Genomic DNA, 14889 nt, shown 5'->3' with positions numbered 1-14889 from the left:
TAGGTATAATAGCAACTACTAAGCATTTATTAAGTGTCTATTAAATTTCAAGCATTGTGTGAGACTCCTTTCATAAATTTATCATATAATTCTTACATGCAGCCTTGAAAGACAAGTGGTAATACCTATGCTTATATCAGTGTACTGAAATTTGATGGGATTAGATAATTTGACCAAGGTTAAGGAACTATTAAATGAGGAGCCAGATTTTACTTGTTTTTCTTTATGAAAATCCCTACTGTTTCTTTCAGGCCTCTGATAGAATAATTTGGGGTTGAGAAAATTCAGGCTGAAAATTCAGGGTCAAGCCTGAATGAAAAAACTACCTCAAGTCAGTCAATTCAAGGTCCATGTGGTTTTTTTTAGCATGTCCTATAATTAAAGTAAACTATAAAGCTAACGTTTATTGAGGTTTTTACTATGCATTGAGTCTGTTACGTGTATTATCTCATTTAATTCTGAAGATAACCAAATGAGAAATGGTATTTTATATACTTTTTTCAAATGAAGAAATAGAGACTCAGCCATATTAACTAGTCTGCTTCATCACCAAAATAACAAGCCAGAATTCAAAATCATTCCATGCTCCATAAAAATAGATTATGCTGTGCATTGGAGGAATGTAGACATGCGCATGACATAATTAGTGACATCAAGCCTTTTACAGGCTAGTAAATGTTGATGGTACTTTCAATCAGACTGTGCTTTCTTTTGGGAGTTGAAAAGAGGAACTAAATTCATCATCTGCCTGTATCTGTACCTACTTTGTACCACATTGCCTATTTCAGAGATTAATACCTTCAAGTTCTGTATAAGCATCCTTGTAGTTTATAGACATGTGTTGTATAAACGGTAAATTGAGCTATAATGACAGCTTCTAATATAGACCTTATATACAGAGGGTGCCAAAAAAATGTATACACATTTTAAGAAAGGAAAACTGTATTAAGATTGTAATACTCAATATACACTGATAACAAAAGATGAATATAAGTCATGTTTGACTTCTGCAATTACAAGAGGTGCTCAAAGTGGTTACCATCAGCATTCAGACATTTCTGATTATGGCGAATAACTGCTTGAGCAACGTTGACCAAAGTGTCCACTTGTATACATTTTTTTGGCACCCATGGTATATGTATATTTAGTTTTTAACTATTTGTTGAATAAAATTGACCTATACCTAATAATAACATTTTTTATAATGTTGTGTAGGCATGAAATGGGTAGGTAAAAATAGAAATGTTTATTTTTTTCAGGCCTTTTATTTCTATAATCTGAGTATTTATGCTTTAATTATTAGAACCAGATCAATAGTAACCATCTTCGAAGAGCAGAACAAGAGGTGATCAGTCTACAAGAGAAGGTGCAGTATCTTTCAGCACAGAATAAAGGACTACTTACTCAGTTAAGTGAAGCAAAGCGCAAACAAGCAGAGATTGAATGCAAGGTAACCATAGCAACTAGCTGGTTTGTTTTTGTCCATATAAAAATGTCTTTTTTTTGTTTTGTTTTGTCTCATCATTGATTACATTATCTTAAAACCAAATAAAGCCAAAGGAGGCTAGTTTTATTTCCCACTTATTTGAACTTGGTTTGGTGGTTGCTTTCAGATCAGGTTAGCTCACCTTGTTCTGGGGTGCATTTCAGGCAGGAAACCTCATTTTCATCCACGTTGGTTAAAAGTCAGCGCAGGAAATTCAGTTAATCTAGTGGTTAAATGTTGGTATCGGTTTACAAATTTTCTTTTGACCTGTAGCCCCTTAAAACAGAAGCTTTTAATATCTCAACCAAAAAGGTAATTTAGAAGGGTTGGAGCAACTCTGCTTTGGTTATTAGTGGGGTCAATATGGACATGTTTTTGGGATACAGTAGAGAGCTAAAAAAGTGTGTATGTACCAGTGGGTTGGGAAATTTTTGTACATTTCCCATTATTTTAATCAATTTTTCTATTTTTGTGTATGAAGTGTTTGCATTCATAAAGCATGAAAAAGTAGTTGAATGCAAGTACATTTTGTCCTGAAATAAATGTACAGTATAGCAGTGGTGAGAGAGAAAAGGTATGGGAAGCGGGGTGGAAGGAGAGGGAGGTGTGTGTGTATGAAATAACTAAAGAGATGACTGTGGTCTGGGCATTAGAATGCATTGCTGAGGACAAGTTATGGGATTTAAAAAATAAACTAGACATCATCTTTCCATGATGAGATAGTAGAAATGATGCCCTTTAAAGATTCCAGCCTTATTATTCTATGATAAGAAATAAGACTTTCAATGGCACATATAAAGCTGTAATTCCATCAACTTGTTCTGGTGTCATTAAAAACCAAGAGTGAAGCTTGAGTGGTTTATCAGTGTCACTGAAATCCAGAGATGAAATTACATCCTAATAAATATGCATGGCTGTTACAATTTACACTGACAGAAATCTGTAGGCAGTACTGAAATTTGTACTAACTTAAGGGTAGTCCCTTTAAAGGATATGACTAGACCAATTTAGAAATAAAATGATGTGGCATGAAGTCATATCAATTTGATCTGTTGTACTAATATCTGATTGAGTTTTTATGGTTCTGTATTGTCTGTGCTGGCTTATTTTTGATAAGGAACTAAATTTAGTCTTTTTTTTTTCATTATTGGTGTAAGTTTTCACTTAACACTGTTACTAGATTTAATATTGCCCCTCAAATGCCTTTAGCACCTTTTCATTAAAGTAAAAATGTTCTTTGGAAATAAATATTTGGGGAGTTTGCTGATGAAAATAATTTTTTTAAAAATTTATCTAAGCAATGGACTCTGATTCAGAATTTTAGAGAATTTTAAGAACTGTTTTGAGATTTTTTAAACTTTTTAATTGTTCATTAATACTGCTGTGAAGTTACAGATGTTGACTCTGATATGTCCCCTGTGTTTAAGCTGTATATTGATTTATTCAATCTTTTATAATGCTGTTTGCAGATTTCAAGAATGAACAATGTGTTAATTGTCACTGTAGCACCTGGTGTATTCTGATTAAGAGTATGTGTTTTACCTTGTTATATTGGAATAATTCAAGAACAAACCTAACTTTTTCAAGAAAGCCAGTCCTTCAATTATGTAAATCTGGTTCATTTTTATTTAGTTTTATATGATTATAGCTTATGATTTGTTGGTAAGTAATCATTAAAGTTCATTTTATTTTTCATTTATGGAAAATGTCAGGATACTTTTTTAATATTAACGTTATTTTCCATTTGTATCTGAATTTGAATGTCCCCCTTAACAATGAAATAGTATGTCTTAATTCCCAATATGAAAACCCCAAACATAAGAAACCCAAAGGTTTCTTTTCGTAAATATTACACAAATTTATTTATTTGGAAGCAAAACCTGATTTGAATTGATATATGGCCATTTATCATTTTTATTTTATCCCTCTTGGTATGGGTATTTGTACTTCACTGCTTCATTGTATTGAGCATTGAGCTTACTGTTGCATTGTGGATACTGCCTCACATCCCATTGGATTAAGACTAATATATGATTGATGCACCTTATGACTTTTCTAAAATCTAAAAAATCTGAACTTCCATAGCATACCTGACCCCCAAGATTTCAGTAATGAGATTGTGGGTTTTTCTACATAAATCTAAATTTGAAGAAAGATTTTATATTCTCTAGTTCTACATACTTATATACATACAGACATATATATTCATGAGGAAAAGTATGCTAATTGATATACAAACTTGTAAAATTATGTAATAAATAATGTTAAGTGAGGAAAGTCAATGGAGGAATTTTATTATGATTATAATACTACCCTGTCTCCCCCAAAATAAGACCTACCCGGCGAGTCAGCTCTAATGCATCTTTTGGGGCATAAATTAATGTAAGACCCGTATTATATTTACTATATTGTTATATTATATTATATTATGTTATATTACATTATATTACATAAGACCCGGTCTTATATTACAGTAAAATAAGACCCGGGTCTTATATTAATTTTTGCTCCAAAAGACGCAGTAGAGCTGATTGTCCGGCTAGGTCTTATTTTCGGGGAAACACAGTACTATTATAACACATCTGTTCCCTTCTATCTCATTCTCTTCCTGGCCCTACCACATACCCCTCCTTTTATTTTTTCCCAGGTAACACTTTTATTATTTACTGAAATGTCATCTTAGAGTTTCTTTTAGGCAGGTAGTAGCAAGTAAAAGTACATAATTTTTTTTCTCACTTTTTTACATGAAAATTAGCACGCTCTATGTTCTGCTTTTTTTGTCATGTTTTGTAGAGCTGTACATATCAGTGCTTGAAGAGTCTTCTCATTAGTTTCTAAGGTACATTGTTTTTCATTGCATGGATGTACGATAGTATACTTACCTCTTAACTAGGCCTTTATTGTTGGTCATATGGGTTGTTCCCAGTGTTTTGCTGCTATAAACTGAGTATAGTGAATAATCTTGTACATAAATAATTTCAGTTTGATGGAAGTCTATCTACACATCCCTATAGGATAAATTCCTGTAAATTTTATTGTTTGGTCAATGGGTAAATACATTTGTACTCTTCATAGGTTTTGTCAAATTACTCTCCTTAGGGTTATACCATTTTGTACTTTAACCAGCAGGCCATGACAGTACCTGTTTCTTCATCATGTTACTTACAAAGTGTGTAGGCAAATCTTTTCATTTTAAATAGATGTAATTCATAAATTCTAGGATGGTGATTCTCAAATGGGGATGGGAGTAGGTGAGATTATGAGGCTTGAAAGAATAATGGCATCTACTTATGTATTTGTCAGATATTTGAGCATCTTCTATTTGTCAGTTACTCTTGTAGGCACTGGAGATACAGTAGTGAAGAAGGTGGTCATAATATTTACTCAGACAATAAGTAGAAAATAGATAAGATCATTACTAATTATATACTTAGCGTGGGAGCTAAGGGGAAGTGGTAATGAAGATCAAGTGGCAGAAGGTGGTATCAGAGCTGGGACCTGAAGACTAAGAAAGAATCAGCCAGGGGAAGATCTCTGCATGAAAAGGGTCACAGAATTCAAGACCCAAAAGCAGGAAAGAACTTGGTTGCTGAGTCTCATATATAATGAAAAGCTTAATGAAGTAAAGCCAGGGAGGTAGGCTGGGACTCCACCTCTTACCATTTAGATTTTTATAGCCCATGGTAATGAGTTCGGGTTTTGTAAGTACTGTGGGAGGCCAATGAAAGGTTTTAAGTAGGAAGGCAACATACGATTTTTTTGTTTGTTTTACTGTATTTGCTTCAGATTTATTTTTTACTTTTGATTTTGAAATAATTCTATATTTAAAGAAAAGTGGCAAAGATAGTACAGAGAATTCCCATATACCATACCCTTTAATCAGCTCTTCCTAATGTTAACATCTTATATAACCATAGTACATTTGTCAATACTAAGAAATGAACATTGTTAGTATAATGTTACAACTGAACTACAGACTTTATTAAGATTTTTCCCATCATGTCTCAGTCTTCTCTGGTCTGTTCTCTTCTCAGTGTTTTCTTGTCTTTCATTACATTGACTATTGAAGAATTACTGGCGAGATATATTGTAAAATATTTCTCAATTTGGAATTGTCTGATGTTTTCTCATGCTTATACTGAAGTATTTTAGGAAAGAATACAGAGATGAAGTGTGTTCTCAGCACATCGTATCAGAGGGCCTACTGTATTCATATGTATTATTTCTAGTGCTGTTAATCTTGGTCATTTGATTAAATTGGTGTCTGCCAGCTTTCAAAGCTCTTTCAGACTCTGTTCATTACAAGCAAGGTATTAAGTTCAGACCATGGTCCAAGATGGGGCAGGAACGTTAAGCTACACATCTTGAAGGAAAAAGTATCAAAGAATCGGTGGACATACCTTAAAACCACCACAATAATTAAATATTTTGTGGGGACTATTTTCAAGTTATGCAAATATCCTTCAAGTTTCAGCAACTAATTTTAGCATTTATTAGGGGATGTTGCTCTAGCAAATACTTTGTAATTATTTTTTAAAAGAACCACATGCCACTGTGTGTGGAAATGGACTTGAGGTGGGGTTGGAGAGATTTGATATGAGATCATTAGGTAGTAACAGTAAAGGACAGAGGTGCTAGCATGGCCTCAGGAGTTAGCAGTGAAACTAAAGAAAAATAGATGAGTTCAAGATCTATTTTTCTAGAGAATAATAAGACTTGGTGATTAGATTGGAGGGGGGAAGATTAGGGAGAAATTATATATCTAAAATTTTGTTTTTGTACTTGATATAATTTTTTATACAACGTTAACTAAAATTAGTAGAGTATAAATGTATTAGGTAGCTATTTCTATTTAACAAATTACCTCTAAAACTTAGGGGCTTGAAATGGGTATAAGCACGAATATCCCAGAGTTTCTTTGGGTCAGAAATTTAGCAGCAGCTTAACTAAGTAGTTCTGGTTAAGTCTCATGAGGCTGCAGCCATCCGAATGTTTAATTGAAGCTAGAAGGTAAGGTTTTTTTTAGGTGGCTCACTCACATGATTGTATAGCTGGCTGTTGGAGAGATCACTAGCTGTCTTCAAGGGGCTTTCTCTTAGTAAAGGATATAGACAAGTAAACACACACTTACAATGCAGTATAAATAATACTATGATCGAGGAGGCATATAGGACACTAATGGGACTTTAGTGTTAGCGTCATGGTTCAAGGAAGGCCAACTAAGGCATGATTCAGCTGAGACCTTAAGGATACGTAAGAGTTAATCAAGGAAAGGCAACAGAGACTTCACTAGTCCAACGGAATAGCATGTGTGAAGAGCAGAAGTGAAAAAGAAAAACACATTGCTTGAACTAAAAGAAGTTCGTTCTAGCTGGAGGGGAGCATGGTGAGGAATACTGGTAAGATATGAAGCTAGAGCAGTAAATGAGGAGCCAAACACAGAGTCTCAGGCACCAGTATAAGGACCTGGAACATTATCTCAAGATCTGTGGAGTGCCATTCAAGTGTTTAAAATAGGGAGTGACAAGACGAGATTTGAATTTTATTAAACATAGACACTGGTGTGCTGGAGCCAACTAGTAAAGGCTTGCAAGAACCAATTGTTAAATTTTCAGGAATTGACATGGTTGTTAAACAGCCATATTAAAACTGTTATGTAACATAATAAAACAAATTATGGTAGATCAAAGGTAATAAACACTAAGACTTTGCCATTTTCTAATTATCTTTGCATTTTACCAATATCTGTGTTTTTGAGGTTCTTTATACCTGTTGTAGCTGTGTGGTGGAAATGCCATATAATAGTGTTCTCCTGACATTCCTTCCTAACTGTGTGTTGCAGTCATGTTATGCTGGCAGCTTGAAAGGAGCCATGGTAGAAGTATTTGCACCACATAAATTAGCAAACTACATATTAGGGCTTGATTTATTATTTTATCAATTATCTAGATCAGAAGTTAGCAAACTATAGCCTATTGCCCAAATCTTGCCTGGCTGCCTGTTTTTGTAAATAAAGCTTTATTGGAATACAGCCTTGTTTATTTATTTATATTCTGTCTGTGGCCACTTTCACTCCAGTGGCAGATAGAGTAGTTCTGATAGACTGTATGGCCCTTGGGTCTAAAACATTTACTATCTAACCCTTTAAGAAAAGTTTTTGACTCCTGTTCTAGACTAATAGTGCAGATTAAAGCTTAAAAGTATGTTGTATCTTCAGCCTTTACATTGTGAATAGCACAAAATATTAAGGAAATTTTCCTCTCGTATTTAATTACTATTATCAGAATCAGCAAAAAACTTGCTCACATCATTGACAAATGAGTGAAATTCTAACATGTCTTCTTCATTTCACTTTCATCTTCTAACATAAACAAAAATACTTAACCAGCGTCAAACAAAAATACTTAACCAACGTCCACATCAAAACTTCACTTATTCCTCAGTTTCAATCATAGGTGGCTATGGATGCAACAGTTTGGCAAAAATAAGTGGAGGAGCAAAATATTTTTGCATACCCCATTGTTCTGTAGCATATTTTCTTTATATTTTGTTATTTCTGCATCAGTGTTATTTAGCATGGGTGATGCAGAATATGGTTTTTGAGTTTTTCCTTTGTGAAATTTTGTGGTGCTAGAGGTAAATATTATGCAGAATTGTGATATAATCTCATTTTTATTCTTTGTAGTATAATGTAAATATTCATTAACATTTTTGCTTCAGAAAGAATATAATTTTTTAAATATTATCTAGCTAACATACTCTGTTAGTATCCATGTTCTGTTAGTCTGTTGTCCCAGTTACTTAAGTGTTTGAAAGTTCTCAATAATTGTGCTTGCATAAAAAATTAACAGCTTTCACCATCACTAATAATTTTAATTAATTTTTAATTTTAAAAATTTGAGCAATATTTATTTATATAAGTGGGATTTCTTAATATTTAAAAATGGAATGCTATTCTTATATTCTTCATTTCATATCAAATTCAGGAGATAATGGCTTTCTCATTTAATCATGCGTTTATTTGTTATTTTCTAAAATTTGAGACAGGTTACAAGTGTTTATGTTTTATTATTTATTTATTGTTTGGTTTGTCATATGGCTTATTATTGGTTTGTTCTGTTTGCCTCCCTAGAACAAGGAGGAAGTGATGGCAGTGAGACTCCGGGAAGCCGACAGCATAGCTGCTGTGGCTGAACTACAACAGCACATTGCAGAGCTTGAAATCCAGGTACCATATGAAAACAATAAAGCACATGTGAAAATAATGCAGTAGGTTCCTCTTCCCTCTGCATCTGGACAATGACTTGTATCTTCATCCTAACGACTATGATTCTATTTTCAAAACATATTCATTTCCAATTCCATTCTTTTTATTGTGGTAAAGTACACATAACATGAAATTTACCATTTTAAAGTGTGCTGTTCTATGACATTAAGTACATTTACATTGTTGTGCAGCCAGGCTGCAGAACTCTTTTTATCTTGCAAAACTGAAACTCTATACCCACTAAACAACTCCCCATACCTCTCTCCCTGCAACCCCTGGAAGCTACCATTCTACTTTCTGTCTCTGAATACTTTAGGTGCCTTATATAATTAAAATCGCACAGTATTTGTCTTTCTGTGACTGGCTTACTTCACTTAGCGTAATGGCATTAAGGTTCATCCATGTTGTAGCATATGTCAGAATTTCCTTCCTTTTTGAGGCTGGATAATATTCCATTGTTTGTTTATGCCATGTTATTTTTATCCATTCATCCATTGATGAACATTGGGGTTGTTAACACCTTTTGGTTATTGTGAATAATGCTGCTATGAGCAGGGTGTACAAATGTCTGCTTGAGTCCCTGCTTTCATTCATTTCTTTGGGGTATATACCCATAAGTGGGATCATGTGGTAATTCTATGTTTAATTTTGAGGAATTGTTAGACTGTTTTCTACAGCAGCTGCACCATTTTATATTCCCACTAGCGGTGCACAAGGTTCTCAATTTCTCCACATCCTCACCAATAGTTATGAATTTTCTGTTTCCTTTTTTTTTACAATAGTCACCTGATGGGTGTGAAGTGGCATCTCATTGTGGTTTTGATTTGCATTTCCCTAATGATTAGTGATGTTGAGTACCTTTTCCATGTGCTTATTTGCCTTTTGTATATCTTCTTTAGAGAAATGTCTATTCAAGTCCTTTGCCCATTTTTTTTATCAGGTTGTTCTTGAGTTTTAGAAGTTCCTTATAGTATTTTCAGTGTCAATCCCTTAATCAGATATATGGTTTACAAATATTTTTTCCCATTCCATGGGTTGCCTTTTTGCTTTGTTGTTATTGTCCTTCAGTGCACCAAAGTTTTAATTTTTTTTGAAGTCCAACTTATCTATTTTTTCGTTTGTTGCCTATTGCCTGTCATTTTTGAATGACAGTTTATCATATTTCTATATTGTCAAAGCTATTGAAGAAAATTCAAAGCTTTAAAACTAAATGTGTTTTGTCACTTATGTTCTACTTGTTGTACAATATAACATTTCCAATATGGGCAAAGTATTATGTTTAAAATCTTATTTCTTTCACAGTTTTTTATTGTGTTCTATTCCAAGCCATAAATACAGTTTTCGCTGCAACATCTAGAATTTTTTCCCCCCTAAAAAATCATTTTGTCCTTAAATTTCAATTCAAAATTCAGTTAATTTATGAGACTTACATATTATATGATAATTGCATCTTTTGATCTGAGTCAAAAGTAATTACAACATGTTACGATTTGTGTAACTTTATAAAAAAGTATTTATGTTCTGTTGATAATATTCCCTATAAAGTAGCATGTAATTCAGAAAAACTTCAGACATACGTAACATATTTGTAATCAGCTGTTTAAATCATGCTATCATATGCAATTCTAGTTTATTCTGTACTTTTCTAACATCAAGAAAATTATAAAATTTTGCCACATTTCTGTATATCTTAGCAAGATTTAAATCTTTTTGTTGATTCTGAAATATTCATTAAAATGAAGCACTTGGTAGACGCATGTTTTGTTTGAAATAAAATAAGATCTTTTTTGAAAAATAGAAAAAATAGAAAAATGAAATTTTTACTATCGATAGCAGTATGTTAGCATTAAATGGCACTTGGTTAAGTGATCACTGGAATCCTAATTGCCAAATTCATTGGTATTTTTTCAGTGTTTGTCCTGCTTGAGCTTACCTCATTTGTCATTGACCACTTACCTCTGCATTCTCTCCTCCCTTGGCTTTCCTAACACCATTCACTTTGACTCTCTTCTTGTTTAACTGTTGTTTTCAGTCTTTTCTATTATGTAGTTCTGAATGTTTGTATTCTTCTGAGAAACAGAGTTTTGGGTTTTCAAAAACTATTGAAATGAAGGTTCTCGCTTACATGGCTTCAGGAGCCATCTTTACAACAATGAATCGTAACATATGTATCTCCAGCCCTAGCATGTTTCCCCGAACTAATAATTGTCAAACCTTTTTAAAAAAATTATTAAGAAAATATACAGAGAAGTTCGGAAACAAAGCAAAATTATAATATATATGAGAATATTGCCTGTACCCCAGAAGTTTACCCAATCACACCCTACTCTCTTATCCTGAATTTTATGGTACTTTTATGGTAGTCCTAAAATTTATGGTGATTACCATAAAACTCCTTACTGTTGTGTCATCTTTGTATGCATCTCTGATCCACACAGTTTGGTTTTCCCTGTTTCTGAATTTTGTATAGTTATATTAAGTATTTTCATTTTTGTGTCTTCTTTCTTTATTCAACATTATTTTAGTAGAGTCGTCATCTTTATCATTGTATGTGTTCCATTTTACGAATACATCACAATGTATTTGTCCATTCTAACATTAGTCGTCATTTGGGAATTTCCAGATTGGGACTACTATGAACAGTGCTGTGATTATGAGCAATCTTGTGCACTATTCCAATCACACGTATACATGGTTTCTCTAACACGTATACCAAGCTGTGGAATGGCTGGGTCATAGAGCATGCAAATCTTCAACTTTATTTTCCAAAGCGTTTGCTTCAGATTAAACTCCCAACAGCAGCATATGACAGTTCTTGTTCCACATCCTCCCCCATCACTTGGTGGTGTCAGAGGTTTTAATTTGTGCCATTCTGGTCGGTATGTAATGATATTTCATCATGGTTTTAATTTCCATTGACCTGATTACTAATGAGTTTGGCCATTTGAATTTTCTCTTTTGTAAAGTGCCTGTTAAATCTTTTGTGTATATTTTTCTATCTGGTTGGGTTGTCTTTTTCTTATGGATGTGTAGTTCTTTATATATTGATGTTGTGTTTTGCAAATATCTTCTCTCACTCCGTAACTTGTCTTTTGTTGTTGGGTTGTGTTTTTTTTAAATTTATTGTCTTTTGGTGAATTGGTTTAATCAATAGTAGACAGCTCCACCTGGAAATTGTACAGACACTTCATGTTTAACATGTTTAAAATCAAATGTGTTCCTATTCCAACCAGATTTTTTTTCTTCTTTTTTATCTCAAGTCTTGATCAGTGGTATCATCTATTACTGAATTTTTCAGTCTAGTAGGAACTTCACTTGTACTTTTCTTATCCTATACTATATATCGTATATACCAAGGCTGTTACATAGAGTGTGCAAATTTTCAACTTTTCTAGATAATACCAAATTATTTTACAAAGTGCTTGTGCTAGTTGACATTTCTACCAACATTTTACCTGCTCACCTACTCTTGTAGATTTGCCTTCAGATAATTCTTAGTAATTCAAATTAAGGAGTCTAATCCAACTCTGCAATTCCTTCAAAAGTTAAAAATCCTCAATAAATCTAAAACTAAATCAAAGGTACTTTTAATCACTTCAGAAACATTTTTTGAATTTTTCCTAAACTTTTTATTCCCCCTGCCACTCCCTTAATTCATCTCACCTGCCCCCCAAGTATCATAGTAATTTCCTTTTCTCCAGCCTCAGCTCTTCTACAAAGCTACCAAAGTTATCTTTCTAAAACATAAAAATTTTCATTGACTGCCTTTTACCTACCAAATCACATCAACACTCCTTGTATAAAATGTTTATCTTTACCTTATTGCTCAAACCTGCATTTCCCGCTTCATCTTTCACCATTACCTCCGCATCCTCCCTTCCCACCTCCACACACATACACTCTCTTCAAAATTTTTACATTTTTTCAAAGTTCTGTACTATTCTGCACACTGCTATGTCTTCATAAATTGCTGTGTTTTTCTTTGCCCCCTACTCCTCTGCGTTTGAGGTATTTCTGCTTGTTTAGTTCTCCTGTGCTCGCTTGCTATCAATACATTTGGTAAATGTGTTTTCAGTAAACATTTTAATGATTCAACTTTTACTTACTTATTTACTTGTTGCATGCAGATTAAGATCCATAAATAGATATTTTGTTAAAACCTGAAATTCGTTTTTTCAATTCTAAGCATAATATATTTTAGGTTATTCTTAGACAAGAAAATATCTTAGATCACTTTTAGGTTCCACTAGGGGGAGAACTCAACTTAGTCAAACATTTTTATACTTTAGATCTCTTCAGACCAACCCTTCCAATTGCTGTTGCTCTCTTGTGAATAAAATGTTCCAAAGTCTTCATTTAATAAATTATATTATTATGTAATGTAATGAAAGACTTCTTTTCTAATGTACTTATGAAGATTATACTTTTGTAAATGTCATATTTAGTTGCGGAAATACATTAGATGAAGAAATAACCCATTTTTAACACATTAATAACACTGCAGCATTCTCTGGTAGATATGAGGTTGAAGTTTATTAAATTTTCAAAGATTCTTTAGTCAGCTTGACACTTTTATGATTGAAAGTTCATAATCTCCCCCATGTTATTCTTCCGAGATAACTATATGTATCTGTGGTATACTTAACGTTCCTTATAATAATGCTTTTTCCGCCTGTCTGTGGAGGAGCTATTTTACATTAATGTCTCACAGTGAATTTAACCTTTTTTAAGTGTAGCAGCTTTCAACTTTTAGCCATTTTCCTAGAATTGTTTGTAAAAGTTATCAGCTAGGTTTCTTCCTTCACAAACAGAATGACACTTACCTGATAGATTTTAGTCACCATTCTGTAATGTTTGTTTGGAGCAGATTATACACCTGTAAAATTAAGGGGTTGAACTCTAAGGTTCCATTAAATATAAAAAATTATGATATCATTTGTATCATTTTGATATTTTTGGACAATTCAGAGTTACTATTATTTTAAATACTATATAATCCTCTCCATTCAGGTCTCTATTATTTTCTTAAATAAAGCTCCTTTGGCCAAATTTCTATCTAAAATAATATTCCTATTGATCATTATACTCTTATGCCACTTTATATTTCTTCAAAATAATTATTTCTTGACATAAATTATCTATTTTGTTGCTGTTCACATTCTTCAAAATAATTATTTCTTGACATAAATTATCTATTTTGTTGCTGTTCACATTCCCTACCAGAATGAAAGCTCCATGAGAGAGGAATTTTTAAAAAAAAAATTTTATTTATTATTAAGTGTGTTTTTCTAGGACCTATTAGCTCCAAATCAAGTAGTTGTTTCAATCTAGTTGTGGAGGGCACAGCTCACAGTGGCCCATGTGGCGATCAAACCACCTTGTTCTTAAGAGCACCGCTCTCTAACCACTGGGTGAACCAGCCACCCCGAGACAGGAATTTTTGCCTGTCTTATTCAATTGCTGTATTCCTCAGTGTTTGGTTATATAATGCATGGTATATAACCATCACTCAAATATTTGCATTTGAAGAAATTAAATTAATATAATAATTCACTCATTTGCTGTTGTTTCTACAATAAGTGATTTTTAATGTATTTAATTTGAGTATTCAGATGTTTAAAATTCAGAGATTATCACTATATTCACACGTATCAATTCACATACATTCTTTTATCAATAGGTTAGGAAGGATAAAATTAATTCAGACTCAGCCTTACTGCATTTAGCATTATATAGAATGAGTGACTGAGCCTGGGTCCCTCCCTTCTTTGAAATGTCACTGGATAGAATTTAAATCTCTGTAATTTCAGATACATTTGCTGTCAGTGTTAATGGCTTTAATTGCAGGTAAGTTAGTGGCAGTTATCTTTTAAAGGAGAAATTTATTTTTTTCTTGCTATCTGCACATGTGCTTTACAAGCTAATTTTGTTGAATGTCTCAGACTAATGGAATTTTTTTAAGTAGCTTGCAAAACTATATATGACATACTCTGATCAGAATAAAAAGCTTTAAGAAATTTAATTATTATGAGGAACAAGAGGATTTTAGAATCCTGAATGACTCTGTGGTCACAGCTTTCTGTCTTTTTGTTTTCTTACAATTGCTAGAGATTTTGTATTGGTTAACAGTATAGAT

The 14889-nt window shown here is 33.0% G+C and overlaps 1 protein-coding gene across 6 annotated transcripts in view; it reads left to right on the top strand.

The window, feature by feature from the left end:
- The window catches only part of EVI5 (ecotropic viral integration site 5), a 228920-nt gene that overhangs the window by 154341 nt on the left and 59690 nt on the right, over positions 1-14889 (top strand). For all 6 annotated transcript variants that reach the window (XM_033114161.1, XM_033114163.1, XM_033114164.1 and 3 more), the window contains 2 exons: positions 1304-1450; positions 8619-8714. In XM_033114161.1, coding sequence (XP_032970052.1) covers positions 1304-1450; positions 8619-8714 — 243 coding nt within the window. The remainder of the gene's footprint in view (positions 1-1303; positions 1451-8618; positions 8715-14889) is intronic.

Source organism: Rhinolophus ferrumequinum, chromosome 9 (assembly GCF_004115265.2).
Source record: "Rhinolophus ferrumequinum isolate MPI-CBG mRhiFer1 chromosome 9, mRhiFer1_v1.p, whole genome shotgun sequence".
NCBI classification, from domain to species: domain Eukaryota; kingdom Metazoa; phylum Chordata; class Mammalia; order Chiroptera; family Rhinolophidae; genus Rhinolophus; species Rhinolophus ferrumequinum.
The sequence above is the reverse complement of the archived record's forward strand: the minus strand, read 5'-3'. Positions and strand labels throughout refer to the sequence as shown.